General features: G+C 36.4%; 1 protein-coding gene across 1 annotated transcript; it reads right to left on the bottom strand.

The window, feature by feature from the left end:
* Positions 1 to 10,860: 10,860 nt before the first annotated feature.
* Positions 10,861 to 24,548, bottom strand: RBPJ (recombination signal binding protein for immunoglobulin kappa J region; the record flags this gene model as incomplete). Its single annotated transcript, XM_009706330.1, has 8 exons — positions 10,861 to 12,015; positions 12,816 to 12,919; positions 13,694 to 13,849; positions 18,711 to 18,851; positions 21,076 to 21,188; positions 21,403 to 21,540; positions 23,064 to 23,238; positions 24,383 to 24,548. Coding segments are annotated over 8 exons (1,309 nt in total), but the record flags the coding sequence as incomplete, so codon positions are not given.
* Between the last annotated feature and the right edge of the window lie 2,680 nt (positions 24,549 to 27,228).

The raw sequence follows: 27,228 nt of genomic DNA, 5'->3' as shown, positions 1-27,228 counted from the left end.
CCAGCCTTAAACGGTGACACCATCTTGCACATTTTGGTTTCTTGCATTTGGGCCCCTGAGCTCTTTCCATGGCGTGAAGCGAGATGTGCCGACTAATCCACCTCTTACGGAGCAGCCTACCAACAGCACTGAAAATAAGGGAAGACATGGATGTATTTTCTAGATTTCACTCTGCAATACATTTTAAGGACTGACAGCACATCTAGATGTATTGTTAAAGGAGGTGGAGGTTTGGGCAGCAAAGCAAGAGTAGATTAAAATTTTTGGCACCTGGTGAAGGAGGAGCCACAGCTTCAGGCCACTGCATGAGTATGTACATTGTGTCTGTACTGAAATAAGAGGAAATTAGTTTAAAATGTAGACATTCAAATGTCTTTTGGCCTGGATGAGTGGATGAGGTAGTTTATACCTGCAACAGAATCTTCAGAAAGGAGTAAATCTTGCAAGAAATGGTCTAAATAAAGGTGCAGAATACCTGAGGTGCTGCTGATGCCTTGGAAACCTTGTATACTTCAATAGCTAGTTCTGCTTCAAACCCAGTCCGGGGTCAGTCCCATCTAATCCTGTTTGTTGCGAAACAGTAGCTGCTGCAAACAATTTTGGGCTTACATTTGCAGATTCTGTTGTCATCAATGAGAGTTTTTCTGGGTAAGGATGTCAGAATAAAGCACAACTTCCCTTTTCTCCAGGTATCTGAGAAGAGATTGTATATTTATTTTCAACTGTTTGTTCCCACTGGTCTTAAATATATCAGCCCAGAATCCTACTCAGGTGTGCTCAGTGGGACTTTTAATTCTGACCTCAAACACCCATTTATGGAGGGTGGTGTGGGGCTGGGGCTTGGGGTCTTACTGAAGCTGAGTCTCCATCAGGCCAGTTGAAGTGCAGGCTTCTTTTATTTATTTTTTTTTCAGGTTATTTATAGAAGATAGAACAGTTTTAGTGATGTAGTAAGGTGCTGGAGGGTTTGTATCATTTACAAGAAAACAATTCTTCTTTTACATTCCTAATGAACTGAAATTGTAGCTCTGCCTCTAAGCTGAGATTCCTGCATCTCTCCATTCAAAAGTTCAGCTGATTACCAGGCTGACTTACTTAGATGGCTTAGCAAGTAGAAACCCAGCACATTATTGGCATTTTCCTCATCAGACAACAGCCAGCAGAGGTTTTCTGGGCAGCAGCTACAGTTTGAAGTCCAGTAGCCCCCCAGTTTCCCTTATACACAAATCCATTCTTATCCCTTGCATTTTTGCCTATGGTTTGCTGTGCCCAGATCCTTATCCAGGACCTAAAAGTACAGAATGTGACAGTTCTTTAGCATCCTCAGTTAAAATGACTTTGCTTTTCATTTGTGCGCATCAAATAATTCATATTTCTCCATCTCAGGGATATAATTCACTCCTTGAAGAACTTCAACTGGGAAGTTAGGTGAAGTGAGAGCTCATCAGAAGCTTTCCTATTAAACTATCTAATAATAAACTTTTTGATGGAGATGAGTGAGTCAGTGTGAATCCCTTTTGGCAGGGAGAAAGCTTCTCTAGTCCAAGACAGAGTTTCTGATTTAAGATGAGAGAGAACCAGATTTTAGTTTTTCCTGTTCTTGTTTCAGAAAAAGGATTTAAACCTCTGTTTGCTCCATTCCAGGAGAAAAGGACCCACTAAACAGTTACATGGAGGACACACTTTTACAGCCTTTCTGGTCTGGTGTTCTATCAATGCCTATAAACTATTCTTAATGGAAAAACGGGGAAAACAAATTATAAATCCCTAGAGAAATGATTACTGTACTTAAGTGGGTTGCAAGAGAGCTACTCATTTTCCAACTTTGCATCCAAAGCAAGTATCTTAACCAGACTTCCCCCCCCAATTCAAGATGATTTCAACTTGGATGGCACACGTCTGAGTTTTCCTAGTAGGTATCTTGTATATGATTTGATATTTTATACCTGACCTCTTGACTGTTTACCAATGACAATTAATGAATTACTAGAGAACAAGAGATTGTAACTGTAACTCAGTTCTGCTAGAGTCCAGCAGCTTATTGAATTGTTATTACCATTCACCTGTTATTTGATTTTTCCCATTTTACATTGTCAGGCTTTAAAATAAAATGATTTGAAAGTTCTGGCCGTCAAGGTGACACCTTAACTGCTACTCGACAGAGGGGTTTCATGTGTGATCGTTCCTCCTTCTGAGCCAACATCACTGCTGGCCAGTGGAAAAAACCCTAACAAACAGCATATCCTCTTGGCCTATATGACAAGCAACACTCAGACTTTAATGACTGCATCCATTACACTATTCATAACTTCCAGCAGCCCTGAAATTTCCAGAAGTCTGGCTTAAAAACTAGCGTTGACCTTTGCCGTTACCTCTCTCCTTCCATCTTATGTAATTATTTGGCAGTGCTTACGTTTAACTTAAGGTCTAAACTAATTTTTTCCACCCCCACCTGGGACCGGGACAAATGTCCTTTTCATTAGGGTGTTACTGTATTAGGACTGTGAATTTCCTGCATCAGAATAATGAAAATAGTTCAATTTGCATTGAACATGCCATAGTGCTTTTGCAGAGAACACTTCACAAGCTGACTAGCATTTAAATATCATTTTTAAAAGAAAGGAAGATTTTCATAGGCATATAAATACTGAACTAATTGAAAAACAAGATAAACATCAATATTGTTAGTATTCACTCTAGTATGTCCAGCTGCAAAGAATTTACTTGTTAAAACACGATGAAAGTACAGGTGAAAGAAAGAGAAATTAGACTGTAATATAATGTGAATCTGGTTGATAAACTTTTCTCAGACCCCAGCAGATGAATGGCAAAACTCTACCCATATTTTGTAACTCTATTCCTCAGGGTAGCTGGAGGAACAAGCTGAAAAAAGAGATTCACATATCATTTTTAAAAGCTATGAGTGCATGACATATTTAAATTTTCCCCTTGCTGTGAAGATAATCCCATGCAGGTAGTAAGCCTAGTGTATTGTTTCACCATCCTAACGTCCAGTGAGAGGAGAAGGATTTTTTTTGTTTTCTAATTTAACACATTTATATTGTAGCTGATACCTATTTTCTGTAACTTTACCTGTAAGCTGACAGTAAACAGTTGTGCAAAAGTAGAATTTTATCAAAATTTATCATTTCAGGCTCTGAATTTTGAAGAAATCCAGGATATAAAGACACCCAGATTCTAAATTTTAGGATGAAACACACTTGGCTTATGACAGCTCAAGAGCCAAGGTATCTGAAGGTAGAAATACAAAACAATAAAAATCACATTACATTTTTTCTTTGAATGAGTAGCATAAAATTGTAATTAACTTGAAAAATGAACCACTTGGTAGAAAGTGCAGATGTATTTGAAAGCTTAAACACTCACCAATTGCATTTATCCTCCCAAAATCAGGAAAAGAATTTTCCTTATCAACATTACCTGTAAATTAAATGAAGAATAAACCATTTTCTCAGGCCATTGTTTGATTTATCTGTCTATTAAGTCTCCAAGGTACAACTGTTTACCAAAAATTGATTTAGAAGTCCAAAACTTCCTGAATGTGTGAAACTGGGAAAATGACATAAGCATTTGTCCCACAACTGAGGTCATCACATCACGGGGAATCCAAAACCCAGATGGCTCCTTAAACCCCTGCATGCTGTTAAAAGCAGTATGGAGCAGCAAAAGTACTGTCAAAACAGATACACATGCCCACACAAAGATTAATCCACACCAGGTCCTTCAGATATAATTTAATTTGCTTGGAACTCTGTTCTGAAATCTGTGATAACCAATCAATAATCTGCACAGTGCTGCCACAGGACATTTTCATTTGGAAAAACATAAACCAAACTCCTACTTCATCAAGAATTGTGAGTTGCCTACTTTGTCAATACAAGATTTAACACTTTATTATTAATGGTTTTGTATGGCATTCTGCTTTGTATTACTGCAGACTGCCAGACTGTGCCACCTTAGCAACTATACTTAATCACAACGCTTGAAATGACTGTTATACAAATCAGGATGCAACACCTATAAAATCTGAGCAGGATAAAGGAAGAATGGGACCGCTTACTTTCTTCCCTCAAGAGAAGAAAGTAGATGCTATATTAGAAACTGCATTGACATCAAGAGGCAAATCTGCAGTTGCCTTGTCTATTTGTCGAGGTGCTTGTTTTTTTCAGTCTTGCAAACAAAGAATTCCACAGAATTATGTTAAACAGTGTGAGAAATTTAAAAATCTGGCTTTCAAAGGCAAAGCATAGAAACATCTTTTGTTAAGACCAAGATATGAGTACCTAAAAAAAAAAAAAGATATACCATTTCCTACCCTAATGATTTCTTTCATGTTAAAATCCAAATCTCTCTCACATTTTTTTGGAATTTCCAATTACGTTTCCTAAGGCAGTAAATTCTAACACCATGAATCCTCTATCTGCCCTTTCCCAATTTCCACAAAGTAAAATTGTTGGCAGTGAGAGAACTGAAATGGAATGTGAAGCACACCTGAGAACAAACAGAAAAAAGTATGAGAATTGGAAAAAATACAATTTCAGACATTATAGTAATAGATTACTGGGGACAAAAGCGAACAATGGAAGCTAACAAGATATAAGCCAATCATTTGTGTCTTGTGTGTGTGTATATATCTCTACATGGCGCTGCATGAGACATGTTGATGCAGGTAATGAGTTCACACTGAACTAAACTCTCTAACTACATGCACACACAGAAGTATCATGCAAAGTTGTCTTGGATAGAGACCAAAAAACCACGTTTGAAGTCACCGGTGTCATGTTTGCCATGTGTAACGAACACACCAACGTGAATCTCAGGATCACATCCCATTTCACAGCACAGATACCTTGGCTGGATTAGCTTTAAACAGATCATGTACAATTCTATCAGAATATCAAAATAAAAAAAAAAAAAAAAACTAGAAAAAACTGTCTAAAAAAAGTCAGTAGGCTAGAACAAACAAGAACAAACTGTCTAAAAAAATTAATTCACTGGGCTCAAACCAGAATTAAACTCACTTGGAGATTTTAAGAACTAATTATATGTTCGTGACCAGTCAGTTATTAAACCAGACATTTTCAAGACAGAAAGCATAGTATGTATAGATCTGTGCTTCTCTCTTTTATACAATTGTTGAAGTTATTCTTCAAGCAGAACTATGAAGTTCTTAGAAAGATTCTGATGATATGGTCTGTAAGGCTGCAGTTTCTGTAATGAAATCCTTCCTTCTGTAAAGGACGGCCAGTGGATAGCAATTTATTGTAAGTGTCTTAATGTATTGGTATAGCAATGAACAAACGAATGCAGTTGCTATTATTTATTTGTATGTCAAAGGCCTCAAAGTCAAGTCACTCTGGAGAAGCTAAAGTAGAAAGTAAGAGACGGAGGTAGGGCACAGAAGTAGCTGGAATGGCACAAGGTCCCATCTCACCTGTGAAACACATCTGTGGGGATTTGCACAGGTGGAAGTGGACAAATTTCCCAGTGAACAAAGCACCAAATAGAACAAAGGTATTTTAGTTAAAAACAAAGAAGATTTAAGGTTTTAATGAACATAGATGAGGGGCAACACGACAGCAAATTTAATTAAAAGATGAATAACAAGCAAAGAATTTCTATATTCAGATAAAGATTCACAGGCACCTTTATGTGGTTCCAAATTACGTGTGTCATCTTCAGATAAAGACCTGCAGATCATTAAGGCCAGGTCTGTAGGAACTTCCACTCAATGTACCTACCAGCAGCTTAAAAAACAACCAACTAACATTTCTTTCTCCCCCATCCCACAGCACAACAGTAGAAACAGCTCAGAGAGATGACAGCACAGAGTCTCAAAAGTTAAAGTTCACCTTACTTAACACCAACTCCTCTCTCCTAAATTATACAGCAAAATTTACACATTCTGAGAAAAACTGTGAACTAATTAAGGATCTGGAAAAGTAAGGGAACTGAGACTAGAATACAAAGGCAAGAGTGCACGGAAAAGACAACAGCAAAGTTCTAACCATCCTTTTCCATACTTCAAGGACATGCAGAGTCTGAAGTGTAAAATTCAGAAGGCTTTATCAGATCTTTTTTTTCAGACAGCAGTTAGCTTGCAAGTTTGCTTCTATAGAGAAGCAAGACTTCCGCAACTTACTTCTCTGTAGTATACATAATTAATGTTGATATTCAATACAAAAGTATTTTTAAATAAATAATATGTGCTGTAACTCTTCATCCATTTGGTCTCACACTAAGCATGTGCTACTGGGTATCAGAAATAAGTATCCTTTATGGACACACTAATAGAGCACATACAGGTTCTGTCTATCCTTCTCAGATGCAACTCCAGTCTAAATAGGGCACTGTGAAAGGTAAACTACCTGTCCCAGTTCTGCATTTCTGAATGTTCTGAAATGGCATATATTGCATGTAATCCTCCAAATGAATACTGTACTCCAGCTAAATAATTTCACACTATTCTCCTTTTAATCCTCTACTCTGGATTTTAACAGGATATATTACTGAGACTAGCTATATAGCTAATTGACAAGGTTTAGATGAAGAGATTTTTTTAATATTTGTAGTTCTTCATCTAAGACCAGCACCATCCCACACAGTTTCTTCCAACTATATCAACACTAAAGTTTACCAAGTGACCATTCTCTTTGCCAAAACCTCAGATCTAATTTCTACTCTGTTCCAGAAGAATCAATTTATCATTCCAGAAACAGACTGCAAGAGTCTTTAAAATCACTTTGAAATGTAATCTGCCCATACTGTCCCAGTTTCAAACACCAGAGGCTCTGCCAGCATTGAGTTTCTGGCTGTTTTATGAGTCTTGATAACAATAGCATTCAGCTTTGCAGATGTTTCCATAAAAATCTGTAATGCTTCCTTACAGTCAAATGATTCATGTTTTCCAATGAAATCTCTCTCTCTCTTGTTCTTGCCACACCTTCTTAACAATCACTTCGGGCCCCTTTGCAGTCTTATGGATGAACGAGTAGTTCTTGTATTAGTTTAGTACAAAACTAGTACTGGTAGGTTTCTGCCACTCTCCCTCTGCTGTGTCCACTTCCCATCTCAGAAACTTTTTTTCAAGTGACTGTGTCACTTATGCTTGCAAACTAAAAGAGTGCATGATTTCTAGTTGTTCCTTACAGTCTTACTAGAGCATTCTGGCACAGCAAGAAATAAGCTAGCTTGCCAAATTTCTAGTTCTAATTATTAACCAACTGAAAGAAGTATCAGAGAGTCCGCAGCTAATAAAAGGATGAAAATAAGTCAGGTATACTAGTTGCAATAATAATGTTGCTAAAGTTAAACAATTAAACACCATTCATTTTTTCTTATTTAATAAATAATAATATAAAAAAGTGAACTTTTTTTTTTACACATTGTTGGAAAAAACAGTTTCTTATCTAACTCCAGCAATAATACAAGCAATAATGAAACCGATTTAGATATTTGGGTGGACATTCCATATCCCATTTAAGTGGAGTCCAGTGTGCATAGCCTCAAAACTACTGATGACTTTTCCACTCCTGGGGTTGGTCTTCTTTTGTGGTGTTCTGGTTCCAAAGATGACCTCACTGTTCATTCACACACACACAAAAATCATATTCCTTGGTTAACATTGAAAAAATCCACAAGAACATGGCAAGTTTCAACACCCGATCAAATCATAACTACTTTTATATCATCAAACAGATGTTCAATTATGTTTGTCACATCAACAGTAACATGGCATTTTATCTTTAGCCTTGTAGAAAAAAAATGAAAGCCGGTAGTATATGCACATAGACACACAGAGTACACTTGACAAAAACACTTTTATGTTGTTTACATTTCACTTTTATTTAATCCTCAAAACTGCCCATATTGCAGGGTTTTTCTTGATGAAATATGGAACTGAGCAATCAATTCTACAAAATTATGGTAAAAACTTGCTCATTGTTCTACCTTATTGCTAAGAAACTTTACAGGTGCACAGTTTGTAAAAATAACCCTTTTAAGACTGAATGAATACACATGCTACAGGATTTTAAAAAATGACATTAGCATAGCACCTCCAGACAGGGCAAATGCAGTGCTGAACACAGACAGAATGTTTACAAAGTTAGAACTGCTCATTTATTTTACAGCTTCTAAAGGGACGAAATTGTTCAGTCCTAAAAGGGTTAAGTAGAAACCCTAATATACTTCTTTTTCTAACAAAGCTGCCACTCAATCCCACAGTACAGTGCTTGAAAACAAAGTCAAAAGTCTGGCACAGGAAAGTATACACATTTGTTCAGTACTCATAAACACAGCTGCTTTTGAACGAAAGTAAAGAATACGGTTAATAATTGAAGAGCATCTTAGTTTCAAGATGGACACCTCTATGGAGTCATTTAATCTACAAGGGGGTAGCTTACTTCCAACAGATAATTTGTCTCACTTGGCATTAATATTTTGTATACGGGGAATTCACTGATTTATGTCTTGAGTTCATGTCTTTTCAGGTAACCATTCTGATCTTGTAACTCTGTGCAATAAAAAGTAGTACAGAATACGATTATTAACACAGTTGTGGGATGCCCTCAGGGCAAATAATGAGGAAAAACATCAGCAGCAGATTATTAAAGACTATGCTAGTGTTGAATTCTGAAATGCAGTTCCAAACAAAAGAAAACAAGAAAAGGCATAGCTAAATTTGAGCACTTAATTTGCTTTTTCTTCCTATACTTGGAACTATAACAATATTCTGAACGCAGACTCAATTTCTATGTATATAGAATTAACAGCAGACTTAACAGCTAGACTTGAACAGTTATAATAGTTTCATATTGAAACATTCTAAAAGTAGTTTTATCAAAATCTTGAGATATTGTTAATATCATGAAAATTGATTAACAGTTCACAAGGCCAATAAATGTAACGATATCACCCCACAGGAAAAAGTTCAGGAAGATAATGTATCTGAACAACTGGACATCTTAACAACAGTAAGGACCTGGAAGACCATTTCTGTACTAAAGAATAACTACTGGCAACAATGGAGCCACAAGCCCAAGGGAAAAATCGGGTTTAAAATGGTCTCGTAAGCAGAACTTAATAGTTTCTTTTCCCCCCACTTGGTTGTAGTGTGTAGAACAGCAGAAATTAGGCTAAGACATTAGGTTCTTTACAAGTCAAGGACTATTATATCTACTGGGCAAAATTACTGCAAGAAACTGAATATAAAAAGTATTGCATTTATATGTAAAAATTTTAGAATAACGAGTATAAAATCACGTCAAGTTCTGAAAAGCTATTTTAAATAGTTTTTGAAGGTTAAAAGGCTTGTTATGGTTTGCCTACTCTGTGTATATCATGGTTTGTTTTTGAATACCCTCTAAATACGATATATATCTCGCTTATTTTAATTCTCAGTCTAAATAGTGATGAAAATTTGTGGCTATTGAATGAAGCCGTACTGTAAGATACTTAGGTGCTTCTAACAAAAACACTGTGAAATGATTCCTGCCACAACACAATTAAAACAAAATTTTATAGCACATACAAAGGTAAACAGATCTGCAAGTAAATGCCAGTAAACAGTTTAAAACAGAGATAAGGCCACAATGAATTCTGCCCTTGGTCACTGAAACGGAGATGAGGTGAGGCAGTATTCACTAGTGCTAAGAACCAGCATTGCGTCTATGTCATGGGAGCAAGTTTCGTAACACAGAATAGCAAATATGAAGGCCCATGGTAGAATACAAGCACATTTTAGAAGGACAGTGGCACTGATTTTACTGTTAGCTAAATATACTTTATCATTGATTTCTTCCTTTAACCACATTGTTTTCACACATACAACAGAGTACTAAAGCAAACAAGTAGAATGGAGCATGAGAGTACATAAATATGGTGCAGAGACAATGCTTTAAAATGGTGGCGGGCGTTGAAACTGGACTAAGTGGTCAGAAATAAAAACCCTATGAAAATGGCCAACAGATACGCTTGTAAGCAATGCACTGTAAGAAGCCACAGGTTCACATTTACACAGCAGTTGTGACTCTTGTTTCAGGGTATAGAAGAGGCTGAACACACCATAAAATTTGTATTTTGGCTTTTAAAGAGGAAGATCACACTATCAGAACTTGTCCTATGAGCCTATGCCTAGTTCTGTGACTACAAACAAACTACTGGGGTATACTTTCAAATACAAATGAAGCAAGCAGGTCTACAAGGAGGGACAAAACACGGCAAAGTCAAAATGAAAAACAAATGCAACGACCAACAAAGTCAAAGTGCAAATGAGCCTTGAATTTATGATGGAGAGAAGATTTGAATGTTGCACAAGCTTAAGAGAAACCCACAGGAAATAAGGATGGGAAGAGTTGACATCTTCATAGTGCTTTTACGATTTTCTATTTGCCCATTTCTAAGTAATAAAATTTACTTCTAGTTATTACGGTATGATCACTTCACAATGAAAGCACGTTCTCAATACAAGTGTTACACCAAAGTCTGGCCTAATTTACTGAACAGTATGAAGAAAAACATGCTTGTTGTGATTCTCAAGTGATGAAGGGCATCACCTACCAATCCCGTTTGTAGCATATACTTCTCATGGTACTTTAGTTACATGCCAACAAGACAGAAGACATGCTGCCAAATGAAGTTATTGGGAACATTCCACTTTCAAAATAAAACATTTAACTTACACTTAATACAAATTATGTACAAGATTAGAAAAACCTGAACAGATCCTGAAATATTTTCAGATGCAATATGACTGAGCAAGGAAGAGGGGGAGTAACCCAGTAACAACCCTTCAAAAACACCAACGTATGCCTGTGACATAAACAATCATTAATATGACTGCTTGAGATGCCACTTTAAAAAAAACTCATGTAATGTTAGAACCTCATGAATTATCACTATAAATACATATTTAAAAAAGGAAAACAGAAATAACTATTAACAATGACTGAAAACAGAGCACTAAAGTTAACATACATTGCATGTATTGCAGGCAAGGCAGAGGCATTTTTTAAAGCTTTTGCACAGACTTCATATAATCTTAAAAAAAATATGCTGGCCTTTACAAGGTTCTACTTGCTGAAATAAAAACAATTTCAGTTCATAAAAAGTCACAAGACTTCAGTTTAAAAAAAGGAACAGTTCCAGCCACAGACCAAAAATATATATATTTTTTTAAAACTGGAAGAGTATGGTAATTAGATTATACAAGCATGGTCAGGCTTGGAACCTGAATATACTTCAGAGCAAAAGCTCAGAGGAAAAAAAAATATAAACTATTTGGTAACAAAAGTGTACTATATGTTGTGATACAAAAAAGGTATGGTGAAAATGTACCTTTTATACTAAAGCTTATACAAGTTCCTTGGTCCATAAAAACTATGTCGTGTTCATGTTTTCTAGTTTGCTCAACATGTATCCCAGCCACATTTTTTGTTTCTTGCCCATTAAAAAAAACAGCTGAAAAATAGATTTTCAATAAAGTTCTTATGTTTCGGATGTGTTTTTTTTTTTTTTTTATTGTGGCTTCTATATTTAAGATCAGCACTTGCAGGTAACAAGGTTCAAATAATATCACCTAAAATGGAAAGGTGTTTTCCCATGAAACCACAAAAATTGTTCAGTTCTCTTGAATGTAGCACTTAAAAGTCAGTTAAAGTCCAGACAAACAACAGTAGTTAGGAAACCACAGTTGCTGTAGATGATGTGACATTGGTTGGATTTGTGCTGACGTTTGTGTAACTTCCCTCGCTGTTTGTATTTGTTTCACTGGAAGCCATGAGGCTTGAATTGGCTCTGAGGATTGCTCCAGCAGCACTGCAGTGTGGTCGTGGCCCTGGTTCCGGTGTGTATGTAAAGGTAAGGCTGGTGGAGTAAATTATGCCATCGTTACGGACCAAAGTTACTGGAACCTGGACTGGCTGACGGACCCACCTCCAGCCCTCTCGAAATGCAGAAATGTCTGGAACAACACATAGCATGCTCTCCGCGCATCTGAAAAACAGAAGAGTCAAATGAGCATAATAAAACTTAAGCTTAAGGAATAGAATAGAACAGAACAGAATAGTTCAGTTGGAAGGGACCTATAATGATCATCTAGTTCAACTGCCTGACCACTTCAGGGCTGACCAAAAGTTAAAGCAAATTATTAAGAGCATTGTCCAAATGCCTCTTAAACACTGACAGGCTTGGGGCATTGAACACTGCTCTAGGAAGACTGTTACAGTGTTTGATAGCCCAGTAAAGAAATGTTTCCTAATGTCCAGTCTGAACCTCTCCTGGCACAGCTCTGAACAATTCCCACGTGTCCTACCCCTGGATCCCAGGGAGAAGAGCTCAGCACCTCCCTCTCCACTTCCCCTTCTCAGGAAGCTGTAAGAGAGCAAGGAAGTCTCCCCTCAGCCTCCTTTTCTCCAAACCAGACAAACCCAGAGTCCTCAGCCGCTCCTCACAGGACATGCCTTCCAGCCCTTCCACCACTTCGTTGCTCTCCTCTGGACACGTTCAAAGACCTTCACATCCCTGCCCAGAACTGCACACAGTGCTCATGGTGAGGCTGCACCAATGCTAAACACAGTGGGATAATCACCTCTTTTGACCAGCTGGATGCGGTTTGCCCTCTTGGCTGCCAGAGCACACTGCTGATTCATATTGAGCGTGCTGTCAACCAGCACTCCCAGATCCCTTTCTGCAGGGCAGAAAGTATATACACTTGAGTGTATACACACGAGTATATGCTCTTCAAACCATCCAGTAAAATGTAATCACCACAAAAGTAGTAGGAAATACTGTACCTGTACATAGTTTCAGCTTCCACATCCCCAAACCAGACACGTAAATTTGGAGTGAAGTTCTGTCCTGTAAGTTCCAACATTGCTACATCCCCACCACCATTCAACTGGAAAGGGATTGAATAGAAAAAAGAAAATCCACAAAAACCCATGTATTAATAAAAACACCACCACCAACCCCCCCTCAGAAAAATACGGAAAAAAAATTCTTCATATGCATACAAGAACTGTACTGTTCTATCAGCCAGATAAAACTGAAAGAAACATACCTACATAACTGAACTGTAAAGAGGTAACACATCTAAAAGGCACTGCCCATTAATTTGATATCCTGAAGGAACTTCTAAGGTTTGATAGTGGCTACTTAGAATAAAAGTCAACAAGGCTTTGAAAACAAAGAACAAAGAATCTTTCAGAGAACGTGTTAGGAAAGCTTCAAGTTTTTCCACAGCAGACTGCTGGTTTTCCTAATAAGGTTCCAGTCTGGCTCTCTTTGATCTATAATTGACTGTTTTAAGAGCCAAAATCAACTTCTAAATAATTAGACAGAAGTAGAAGTCCTAAGGATATCACTAGCACAGTATTTTAAGAAATTAAATTCTTAATGTATAGAACATTATTAATATTATTCCTGTGATGGACAGGCTTATGTATTCTGAAATGTAGGTAAAAAAAATTATTGCAACATAAAGTAATTTTCCTATTTATAAAGCCAGTAAGAATGTTTTCCTATAGTATTCCACAAAGGTACCATGAAAGTTGACAAAAATATCATGAAGTATGACAAAAATAATTTCACATAAAAGAGTTTATTAAATTTTTTTTTAAATAATTTAATAATAGTTTAATAATTTTAAGTTTAGCAAAAAAAATAAACTTACTTGAAGACTTTCTACAACAGGCACAGGTGTCACTGGAGCATGGACCGGTCCCATCCCCTCATAAAATGTGTATTCTGCTTTATCTGTGCTAATGATTGTCCAAGAAGCTCCATCATTAATCATTTCTTTATTTGGTTCTTTTGGGCATGGAGTGGCCTTAGAAAGAGAGAAAAATTTTAAATCTGACCTGTAGACTGGTTTGCCACGTCACAGAGCTAACAAACAACTCAGCCAGTAACAATGTCTATTATTTCAAAAACATGTTTCCTTATGTTTTTCCTCTAATAGAAAGACCTAGAGAAAGTCACATACATTTCAGCAAAATTAGTAGAAAACTAAAACTTGTGAGAACGCTGTAACTCTCACCTATGATACTGTCACCTCTCCAACCTTCAGTTTATTATTGGGTTCTATTTTAGTTCAGCTTTCAAAAGTTTTGATATTATTCAATAGCCATTAATCAACAAAATACTGCAAGGAGAAGTAGCTACTTTAAAATAGATACTGTTTTATTAATGCAAAGTGACTAAAACACTACAGACTGAAGTGGAATACTTTTCATTAGTTACTATTTACATCTGGCCAAGATTTTTTTTTTTCCTTTTAGAGCATTCTTTACCATCCACAAAATGATGGAAAACACAGGCTTATATACGAGCGTTTGTGCAAAGACATGGGAGAGAAGCTGAAATGACAACCTTGCAAATTAGTGAAAAACTTTCACTATCTCCTTGTAAATATTAGTAACTTAGTATACTTATATATACATAGATAGAAAATACACTGACAACTATTTTTTATGGCAACAAAAGCCTCTCTGAACAATTCCATCATCTAGCAACCAATAAGGAAATACTGTATAGGTTAAACACAGGCACAGAAAAAAGCAGGACTAAAATATTCTAATTTTAATACTTAAATTCTGTTTTCTTCCACTAAGCTTTAAGGATATCCAGGTACGTAACCATAACCTTCACTCTTCAGAACTGTTAGATAACGAATTTATCAGTTCAGGTGAAAGGAAGTTAACATCAAGGCTGCATTCTCATGTGGACTCTGCATTCTGATATGATCGTGTAAAAAAGCACTGAAAACAGCTTGCAAGGGAAGTGTGTAACAAGGATAGTAACTATAGATCTTTCCAAGCTCAAGCCCCAACTGATATTTTTATTAGCAGCATATGGAGCTTCTAAATTACTAGCCCAACCTCAAAAGAGGAACTGCTCTATACTATTTCAATGCATGGCATTTCTCCTACAGGTTGACTACAACTCCTGTTGGCATGGACTGATGTACTTCAACTCATGACAAATAAAACCATGGATATCAAAAATGAATGACCTGCAGAAGATCCTTGACTGGCTTCTTCAGATCTGCTAAACCCCTGCCACAAAGTAGAAGGCAAATGCCACAGATTTTGTTCTGAAAGCCCTGCTATGTCAAGAATCTTTTCAGTAACACATTACTCCTTCTGTAGCAGAAATCCTTGAAAGATTATGATTCCTCTTCTAGAGAAGCATTCCTCCTTGTCACTTCTAAATACAGCAGTTTACCTCCAGGCACTTTTTCCCCCGCCTCTTTCCTTTCGTTTTATAACCAAACTTTCTTAACAGGTGGCACTAGAAGATTGAAACGTTTTAACAGCATGCTTAGTACCTCACGTATTGACTGGCTTCACATGGAGACAGGATGGGAAACAAACAATTGCATAACATTAATGGATAAAGGACAGAATTCCCCAAGAACTGGTAAACACAAGGACACAGACAAAAGGAATCCAAGGAATATAATATATTTGGATATAAAAACCAGCCAAACACCACAACCCTCCCGCCCCAAAATAACTCATGCAAGCTCTGTATCAAAGGCTATTAAAGAAATGAAATTATAGTGGATTAGAAAAAGTTGTAGGTTTTTTTTCTTTTAATAGAAAGCTAATTAAAGGAAAGTAAAAAGCAAAAGGCAGAACTCGGTCATTCTCCTGTCAAAAATGCACAAAGGCCAACAGTGCAGTCCCCTCCCTGAGACTGGTGTTGCAATCAGTTCTATTCAACGTCCTCACCAGTGTGCTGGCAAAGTCCTATCTTCAAACTTCTGCACGATCCTAAGTTTTTCAGGTAGTTAAATGCTGTTGCAATTGCAAGGATGTTATGTCCAGAAGGACATCAAAATGAACACAGAGGGTAAAAAAGTGGTAATGAACTTCAATTTAGATAAAGGTGAGGTTTCTAAAGAAAAATTCTGTAAATATTGCCCCCAAAATACTGAACTTCGAACTGGTGGTTACAACTCAGGATCCTGCAGTCACCACTGACAGCGTTCTGAAATCACCGGCTCAATGTGCAGTGCCAGCCGCAAGTGGCAACACAATGTTGGACACCATCAGAAAAAAATATTGAGAACAAAGTATCAGGTATTATTTTGAGAGTGTAAATCCTTTGTTCACCTAATTCTGGAATACTGTGCGCAGCTCTGGTCTCCCAGTCTAAGAAAGCCATGGTGAAAAAAGAGAAGGTACAGAAGGGGCAACTAAAATCACCAAGGAGATGCTGACCTTATGAGAAGAAACTGAAGAGACTGTGACTCTCCAGTTTGGAGAGAAGAAAGGAAGACATTGATGGGTAAGGTGAATGCAGAACTGTTGCTCACTAAATCCTGGAAAACTGGAAGTAGGAATCACTCACAGAAACTATTAGATCATTCAAAACAAATACAGCAGAAGTTTATTACGCAGAGCACAGGAAATCTCTTGAACTTTCTGCCACAGAATACTGCAGAAAAAGAGAGCATCAGCACATTCAAAAGGAATAAAACTAATGGACTAGACATCTACAAAATGATACTAAAAGACAGCCAGTGAAGCAGCTTTTAACAACGCCTAATGCAAGAAGTGTGGATGCTGGCAGAGTACAACTGCATTGGACTGCATAAAGCGACCAGGTCTGTCTGCTTCCTGTAAGCACCATCTCCTACTGCTGCTGTTAGACATAGATATGGACTATGCTCTGATCCAGTAATGCATTATTTACATTCTTTCTGTATTCTCCAGAATACATAGACATCTTTAAAGACAGATCTGGTTGGTACTTCAGCAACTGAATTTCAAGGGTTTTGTAGGTTCATGCTGACCTGCAGACTTTTTACAGCCTCTCTGCTTTAAGCCTCTAAGGTCCCTATATTGGGCTATTTCCATTCACCCAAGAAAGACTTGTCACTCTAAAGTTAAGTTCGGGGTGTTTTTGTGGGTTTTGGTTTTTCTTTTTTTACAGTGACCACAGTCTGCTTAGACTCCTACTACAGGAACTGTGTTCAACAGTAAATGCTTAAGAGTGGGCAGGTGAAAGATGCTACACATGCCTGTTTCTCTGGTCTTGGTCTTGTGGTTCAAAGGAAAAAACAGATAAAATGGGATTTCTCTCCTGCCACTGGTAGAAAGAGTTTATCTTCCATGGCGATTTCACTTACCAAAGAGTGATAACAGCCCAACGTACAAGTTAACAGATTTTATGCAACAAGTAGAAGCAGCAGGTACCTACTTCACTAAAAGAATCCAGAATAGTGGGTTGTCCTCTTATTTAAGCCCTACTCATCTGATCTGGAAAGTTCAGAGCTCTTATCAGACTGGGCTCCATGAGTGCTGCAGAAACTGAAGGGTGGTAGGATGTCCTGCTAGTCCCACAGGCAATTCCAGGATGTTGAACTACGGCAGCTGTCAGAGAAGCAGGAATTGCTTCTTCATTCAGGCCTTCCCATGAAGTACTTTGAGAAATATCAAATATCAAGGCTGATCCTGAGTTATTGCCATTTCCATTTCATAGCTTTCTCTTCTTCTTGACAAAGGTCCGTTCTCCTTTACCAGAAAGTATATTGACAGATATATCTCTGCTATATGCTGTGGGTAGAACCAATAGATCTGGTCCCTTCTGCGCCACAAGTCATGAATATGTTTCCTGAAATATGAACAAAGCTTCTCACATTCTCTTTCCACTGTCCCAATTCAGGATATAAGTCAACTGAGCCTTTACCAATCCTTCTTGTCCCTTCCTTTAAATTAAAGGAAATCTTAAAAAAGTTAGCTTCCCCCTTTCCTTCCTCTACCTTTTTACCCAAGCAGCTACAGCTGTTCTCCCAAGGAAGTCTTGAGTCTTTCCCAAGTGTGGCCATCTTTCTGGAGCACAGCATTATCTCTCAACACCCTCTGCTATTTGAGCTGCCCTGGATGTTTAAAGAAAATTGCAATACTTGGGTAGGCCTGAACTTGGCCACAGTCTTGTTACTCTGATGGGAATTACCATGCTGAAAATCTGCTAAAAGCATGCTAACATACATGAGACTAAAACCACTATTTGTTAGCATACTGCATAAGCTGTCAGAACAATTGTACACTGTGGTATTTTTTTACAGCTCTCCCTAGGGGTTCATTCCTGTTACAGTAACTTGCTAGGGATATTTTTCTCCACCTGCTGGAGAAACAAATACTCAAAGACTGAGACAGCTACATACTTTACAGACAAATCAAGTTTCTGTGGCTTTACAAATTACTATGGTCAACTGCCATAGCTGTCTATATTTATGCTCTTAGCCAAGAGCAAGACAGTGCAACTCTGCTAAGTTCATCATGAAATAAGACTATCATGAACTGTATCATTTCTTATTTGCTGTAATCTAGAAATGGACACACACATAAATGGTGCAACTCCACTGGCATACGTCAACATGTCAGGCCATCATATCATGATTGCACACACAAGTTCCTAGTGTGTTTCCATTTCTTCCACTGGAGATAATGGAATTCACTGTCCAGACAGACACGGAAGAAGGTTATGAGGAAAGAAAAACAGATTTGGACAGGGACAGATAAAGTTTGCTGCTTTCCATCCTCTGTCTTTTCAAAACAAAATATTAGACTCACATTCAAAGCCAACTGCAAAACTGGCATTCACACATATTTTGAGAATATTTGGGAAAACTTTGCAACCATGCTTCTCATCTGTTGAAATAGTTTTAAACAACTCACTTGAAATTGGATTATTCTCTCCTGGGAAAGGCACAAATACATTCTCTCAGTGTCTTTAAGGTAAAATGCGCATTTATGGAGCTGCGATACTGGATCATCTGCATCCAATAATGCTGTTTGTTTATCTACTTTTCGAATTATCTGTGAATAAAAATTGTACATATACATTTAGGACAATTTCTGTACTTCATTACACTGGAGATTACGTATGTACTGTTAGTAAAGCAAGTGAAAGGTCTTTTTTTTTTTTTTAAATTTCCATGCCTCCTATTTTAATACCAACGTTAGATTCATAATTCTCAATGCTTCTGAAACAAGAACACAACATTGAAATGACACTCAGTACTACAGCTTCAATGTGCTGCATGCATATATATTTTATCTTTTTTGCTATAAGAATGGGGAAAAAACTTGAAGCTTCACCAAAATCTACTTTTGTTCCATTTCCTGGTACAAAAAGAGCAGTAGGTCAAGTACTAATAGACTTCTACAGAAGCTTCCACCATTGATAGCATCAACAACATTCTGTGGCAGACTGGTTGCTGAATGAGAACAGTTAAAAATAAGAATTTATCTTAAAGGTATTCAGATGTCCATAAGTACAGTTTTGCAAACACAACCATCATAGCGTATCTGAACAATAGCTGGTTGTTAATATTACTTACAGACAACTGCAAAGAACAATTGTTCCTTACATCTGGCAGTTCAGTGAAAAAAATATCTGCTGACTTAATTCAGAGCTGTTATGCTAATTTATTTTTAAAAATTTAAAAAGTTGTTCCCTTACAGACAGGGGAAATCTGTAGCCTGGAATTTTAACTCAACTTGTAGAAAAAAGTTTAATACTTCATTTTATGCAACATCAGCAGAAGCAGCAGCCAAAGTGCTTGAAGATTTCTAAGCTGACAATCAGAAAGCCAACCGTGTCCTCTGGGATTTATAATGATAATAAACAGCATTATGAGCAATATAAGTTTCAAGGTTAACTTGTTTCTTCAAAGTTCTTTGCATTAACCTATAAAATCTCTGCAAGTTACCTTTTAGTCACATCCCTTCCAATCAATCTTGTAAGGCAGCATGACAAATGTTCCCAATAGCAAACAAAACAGGACCCTTTGGCCTAACTTGCTTCAATCTATTTCTACCTACAAATAAGGTTTCTGGAATCATAAATGATGGCATCTCCTTTTGGCAATAAGAAAGTATTAACATGAAGCCCACAAATAAAGTGAGATCGTTTCACATGATATTCAGTGCACTGAACAAGATCAGTAATAACCAGGTCTGGATTTTTCTGTCAAATGATGTGATGTAAAGAAAAAAAAAAAAAATCTATTTAAACTATCCTGTTATACCATTTACTCTAAGCTGGCGATCTTTTTTAGCTAAGTTTGATATTGGAAGAGAATTACTCATTAAAGTCCTAGTAAAGTAACTCTGGGAAGAGGAACAAAAACCTGTCTGCAGGGAAGGTTGGTTTTACATTGGCACATTCTAAAAATTGTTTCTAGTTAAAAGTGGAATTAGCAAAGCCTTGAATGAAATTCATAACGGGTTGACAAACCACAGTTTCACAGAAGATCTCATATGAAGCATTTTTTATTATCAGTCAACATAAAATTCCACTTAGGCTGGCATTAAGTGTACAAAACAGAAGAAAAAAAAATCTATAATTATACTTAAATTTATTTATAAAAACATTACTGTGTACCCAGCAATAAAATAATTTTTTGGCTCACAAATCTTAACTGGTTATAATCAATTTTGTATCTGTGAGAAAGACAAGGGCTGAAATTGCCTCTTTCCAAAAAAAAGTTATTCCAAAGGCATTTCCAATGTTCTATATTTAAAATGGACAGTATTAATAAATATCCAAAATGCTTTTGCAAGCTAATATTGGTATAGTATGTATCCTTAGAAGTACACAGAAGAGCTTTTAGATTCAGATCAGTAGAACATTTTTAAAGCTGTGCTGAACTCAACAAATGGAATAGTCCTACTGGCTGCAAAGACTTTACTCATCTATTTGATATCAATACTTAAAAGTATTTTGCTACACTAGGACCTACATTACTGTTTTTAAAATAGACATTCTCTTAAGGACAGCTTGTAGATTAACCTACTTTGGCAGGTTTGAATTCTGAAAAATTCCCTATGCTTATTTCACATGCTGTTCTTTGCTTACAGAATTAATCTGCAGATACAAAAATGCACTTTTATTAAAATGAATGCCATTTTCCATACAAAACATGTATTACCAAAAGCAAACAAAGCCAAAAAATGTAAACAATGCAAACCCAACTATGCAATTACACTAAGTAACCATCCACAAATTAATTACAGCATTGGAGAAATTAAACTGTACCAGTCTTGGGAGTGCCATGCCAGTAACTGAGCATACAAGTTTGACAGTCTGCCCATAATGAATGTAGCCATCTCTCACTGTGAATTCTTCTCCTTCTGATTCATCATCATCCACTGCATGAAACAGGAATTTTCACATTATTTGTTTTAATTACCGTTTTCCTTGATAGGAGGAACATTTAACATCACACTATTACATCAAATATACACTCAGTAACAAAACAAATCTGCATATGGGCCATTAATATGGTGTAAAAATTGCAGGACTTTTTTTTGTGGGGACAGAGGGAAGGAGGTGAAAAAAATACATTGCTTCATTTTTACTTACAGAGGTGAATGTAAAATGCTCCCCACTGTTGTGAGCTGGCATGGAAATTACCACCTTCTACGTGCAAATATCTGGTGCTAACTGTTTGGGATCGAAGTCTATTAAATAGTGCCACTTTTGTCCCTGACGCAATACATACTGCAAGGAACACATACAGACTTGAGATTATAAAATTACCTCATTATTACATAGAAAAGTAATAAAAAAATCACAAATACAGTAAAATAAACTGATAAATGCAGGAAATCAAGAAATAATTCTCAACTATTGGTTAATTTAGAAAAATATTTATAATTGCGACAGACCAAAAATAATCACAAAATTACCAGTGGGATAACATACATAGTGGCTGTTCTCCAAAGGCATGCTAGTTCACAGAAATTTGCCACTTAGCCAAATGGGCCAGTGCTTGCCACCTGAAAACTCCTTCTGTTCATAGCTCTCCAACAACTAATTATTTGAGCAGAAGCTTTAGCTTGCCCTTGTGAAGTACTTAGACAACTTTCAATGATCATTTGAAGTATAAAGAAAAATTATTCTTGCAAATCACAATCAATTGAAAGGAAGACAGACATAACTATGTAAAACTGTAACCATGCAACTTGAAATTTTCTCAGATCTGAACTTACTTATCATTCAAGAGAGATAAATGCTAAGTCTGCTCCCCTAAAAAATATCAGCAGCTAACATTCTGCCATCAAAATGGGCACATTTCTTCTACTTGGTTCATATTTACTATCGAAGAATGCTTGGTTCATATTCACTGTCCATCAAAACTATCTGTCTGAATACAAAATCAACAGTGCATACTCTGAGCCCACGGGTGTGAACTGCACAGCAACAGATTGCCTTTAGTCATGTGGCAAGCTAGCGGCCCCGAGATCCACATTCCATAGGTGAATGGGTTCCAGCCCAACACAGATGGAAGAGCCTTTTAAAGCACTAGTGAAGAGAGAGAGAAAAACAAACAAAAAAAAAAAAGGGTATCTCTTGAGGTGCTCCAGTGGTATGTAGGCAAAAGCTTTGGAGGAAAAGCGAAAATGCTCCCAATTATACATTAGCACCAGAGATACCTTTAGTTGGAAAACATGGTAAGCAAATAAATCTGGGTGAAATATCACCATACAGATTTCTTAACCAATTACTTAAAAGGAACCACGCAAAACATATTAAAAAATAAAAACAACATGAAAATGACATGAGACAGTAAGAAGGTGGCTGTGATGTGACAAAGTGCAGTTTGGATAACATGATGCTACTCATTAATCACAATCTGAACGCTATCTCTTTGATACTGATCAAAACATCCTAAGCCCCAGACCATGGCAGCTTAAGAGATCCAACAGCTTAGAAAGCTGAGGTAGAGCATTCTTTATGCATTTGTCTACAAGGATTCACTCCTCTGAGTAAAGTTTTTTTAGTGGACCTTTTATATTTACTAAATAATTAACTGTCATTGCATAAAACTCAACAATGTAACCTATATATATTGGAATACTTTAAAATACCCTGATGTGTACAGTTCTGAAATACATTAGAAAAAACAGAAATTGAAAATTTCATTGTATTTACTTTGTAGTCAGACCTCAGAATATATAACAAAAAATTAGTAGGAGGCAAAGTGAATTGCAACATAAAGGAAAGAACTGTAAAATACTTACAGTCTGCATTTTTCAGTGACTGTTTCTTCTTAGAAGGTTTGGAGATGACTTTTATCCGTTTACTGAGGAACACACCAATGTCGTCACTATTGCCATAGAACATTTTTACCGATAACATGAAGTGCTTTCTCTTGTCTGAGTCTGATATGTATAATGTTTTGGCAGTGCAATAATTCTGTAGGTGAAAACATACTGTTGTTTCCTCTTTCAAGTCCACCCAGTTCAAGAAACTGTGTATATTTAAATATTAACAAAATAGGAAAACTGACGCCATAGTTTCTAAAACATATCAGAAACTGCTTTTTCCATCTCTTCCATATGGCTATCTTTTATGACTACTGTTTAGCTTTGTGAAGTTTAGCACCTAACTTCAGTACTTTAGCATCTTTCTAAAGACCCCTACCAGGACTGGAAAACAGATGATCAGAGACTGTAGCTGTGTCAAAGCCATCTCTGAGTGGTTAAGAGAACTACTAAAAATTACATTTGAGTAGAGCTATACCTGCAGTACACTGGGCATGCACAAGAGGCTTCTCCCTGTGCAGAAAATACGTTGAGCCAAACTTTTCTTGAAAGGATGGGAGATGATTGGGTTTTCACACACTAGAAAGTTACTTTCGGCTAAGTGTTTACGCTAGGTGACAACAGGAGCTTAAAAAAAGAAAAATCTCAAGAAGAATTTTATTATTCTTTTCCTATTCAGCAACTTATGAAGCATTTCTAAGTAGACTGTGCTGGAAATACTAGGTAGCTATAAAATACTGCTTAATAAAACAACCAACTAAAATGAGCACTCAAGTGCTGTCACTTCTATTCCAACTGTAAGTCATCACAAATATCTTTAAAAAAATCTTGCAGCAATTTATAGCACTGTAAAAAAAAATCTACTAAATTTATTGATATTTTAATTGTATTTTTATGCAAATGGACTTATAGACCATTTCTAGCAGCAGATGTTGTTCAGATACTTCCTTGATAAGATTATCCATTCATGCAAGCCAGAGAGAGGGACAGAGAGTTTGGGTCAGAAATCTTACTTCCATTAACCACTGATGCTTACCAAATAACCTAACACTTTATGGACTCTGAATCAACAACCTACAAATTAAAGGTTAGTACCCTGTTATGATCCCATGAACCAAATCCACTTATTCACTTGTCTAACATATTTTTGAGGGATTTTTTTAAACCACTTACATAGTATCTGCTACAGTGTAACAAAAGTTATCAAAAATAAGCAAGGGTATTCCTTGAAATATGCACCATGTAGCTATAACATCCTTTGCAGTAATCTGAATGGTTTATTATAATTCTTCTACCTTTCCTTCCAAGTTCAGCTGCTGCATTTCTTGGTCACTGTTTCCTATTCCAATGAAGGCGCAAGGCTGTGACTCTTGCTCAGTGCAACCATCCCGTTCCATTTGCTCTTTTTTTTTCTTCCATCCACTGCCCATAAGATACACACACGGAGGAGGACAAAAGAACCTGAAAATGAAAAACGCATTATGAGACTACACAAAGCTTTCAAGAAAATTCTCAAGACAGAAACTGTTGTGTACCCAAAGCTTTCTCAGTCCATTCACATTTTGCATTCGAGTTTATACATGCATGCCCTTCATTTGCCTTGAAGATTTTCCAAAACGCAAATCAAAAAAAGAGAAAAAGCAAGGAAAATCAGCATTAGATGCACTGTCACTGAGTATCTTTCCAGTTCAATATATGATAGGTCTGCATCTCTATAAAACGTAAACACTTTCTATCCTTACAAAGAAGAGATTCTCAAAGAAAGTAAAAAGGCCTTAAAAGTGATGACGGTGTTTTGCTTTTGTAGGTGCTTAACATGATGTAGTGGTTAATACACACAGAACAGTTCCACAAACTGATATAATGGACAACTGCTGACTACAATTCCTAAACATTTAGTGTTTCATCATTAGCAAGGGGGGAGTTGATTCCATCCAAGCATAAATCTCTTTTTAGTTTTTAAATGAAATAGATGATTTTACATCTTCATCAGTAACTGTAAAAGATATGATCTAGCCTTTAGCAGCACTGAGTGAAATCAGTCTAGATGCTACTTACAGCAACGTGTTCAAAACTAAATGCAGCATTATGGTACAATGTATTGGTCTTGAAGTTTCTGCAAATTGTTAAAATGCAAATCCTAATCACTTTTGGTTTTAGTTTAGCTACCAGCTGCAGCATTTTTATCACTATTTAGTTAAGATCAAAGTTAAAAAAGCAGAATGACTACATCCCATTGTGAGGTAGCTAAAGAGGCATGAAGGAAGAGGATAACTGAAAAAGTTTTTAATTATTCTATTTATACAGGTAGGTAGGATTCTTTTTTAAATTTGGCTTGGGACAACTGAATTCATGGATTATTTCTATTAAACACCATATAAACCTCAATTAGTGGAAGTCAGCTTTAGTATGAAAATCAAGTCTAATACACTTCTTTATCTCACCTATTCAGTAAATTTACCTTTATTTAACAAATATAATCTAATTTAGATGCTTTATATCACCCCACATCTAGATGTAAATTCCATAATTGTTGTTAAAAATCTATTCTGAGGCTCATCTACTGGTTGCTGCAACTTTTGGCATGTTTTAGGAAAACAGAAAACCAAATCAAAGCAAGAAATAACAGCTTTAGCATTACACTGAGAAAATTCTACCGTAGACAATAGTGATCACACTTAAAAAACTATACAGATATATATGTGGGTGGGAAGGAAGCAAGAAGATAAGAAAAAGTCAGACTTTTATTAAGCTGGCAAGGACTCAAGTGAGAGCAATGACCACACCCAAATACTGTTCAGGGGGCCTACTCTACTTTGCCATCCCAGATAGGGGAAACACAACGGTGATCCTCTATGAAAAATACTTTTCAATCAGGGATTATGAACTAACTCCAAGGTTAGGAAATGCAATTTTTTGTGGAAGAAACTTCAGGTAACAGATGCATTTATTCAAGAGTTGATTTTTCGGGAACAAACTCAGATTGCCAGAAAAAGCACACCACATAGCTAGTCAGCTTCTGAACTCTCAAACTTGAATGACAATACAAGATCCTTTCAGTGTTAATGGATGTATGCCACTAATTTTCTTCTCAACAGTTATAATCTCTTTCCAATAAAGAAACTATACACAGACTAAAAATTAATATCAACCTTTATTAATGGAGTAATTCTTTGCAAAAAAACCCAAACTCCTTGCATTCCAAGTAGGTGTAACACCGTAAAGCAAACATCACATATATACCTTTCTTACTCATGTACTCCTTTGTATTTATCTTACTGGTTAGAACACAAGAAAAAAAAAATCAAACTTTTTTCATATCCTTTTTCATTTCAGCTTTATTCTAAACCAAGTCTTTTGACCACTAGATGGCAATGAAGACCTATAAGGAACCAGTTTTAAGCCACTGATAGAAGAGAAAACAAGCCACAACAATTACAGAGCTCCTTTTAAATTAGAACACAGAGAAAAACCTCGGAAAACTATCACTTACTGAATAAAGAAACAAACTTTTGAATCCGAGACAATTTTAAGTTAGGTTAAAACTACCAAACAAAAAGAAAGAGTCTGGACATTTACAATTTCAATGGGTTTTCTTATGTGTCAGCTTCTTACTCACCCTTCAGTTATAGACAAGTACAATCTCAGGGCTTTTTCTTCGTATTTACAATTCCAATAGTTCATATATAGAAGAGATTAACTATAAATTTCTATCCAATATAGTTTGAGTAAACCATAAGTATCTTCATATTTCTAATTTTCACAGAGGATTAAAGAAACTGTGTTTGAGATGTATAAAATAACCACTGGAAACAGGTTGTCTGATTAATAAAACATTTTCAATATAAACAGGAATGTAAATGTTTATGTGAGAGACTGGCTTTCAGATAACTATAAAGAGGAAAAGAGAAAAAGAAAATCACCTCCTCAAAACAAGTAATTTAGGTAATTTCCAGTATTACTGATGGGAAATAAGGTAGGACAATGTTTGGCGGAACAAATGAAAATACTCTTCCTTCGACCTTTGATTTACAGGGCCTACCTCTCTTTTTTCTTTAACCACAAAACTAAAGTAAGACTGAGTAGGAGGTAAAAAATTTTCTGAAGTATTAATCTGACCTACAGTAAAAAGAAAATTACG

Source organism: Cariama cristata, unplaced genomic scaffold, assembly GCF_000690535.1.
Source record: "Cariama cristata isolate BGI_N322 unplaced genomic scaffold, ASM69053v1 scaffold41288, whole genome shotgun sequence".
Lineage (NCBI taxonomy): Eukaryota > Metazoa > Chordata > Aves > Cariamiformes > Cariamidae > Cariama > Cariama cristata.
The sequence above is the reverse complement of the archived record's forward strand: the minus strand, read 5'-3'. Positions and strand labels throughout refer to the sequence as shown.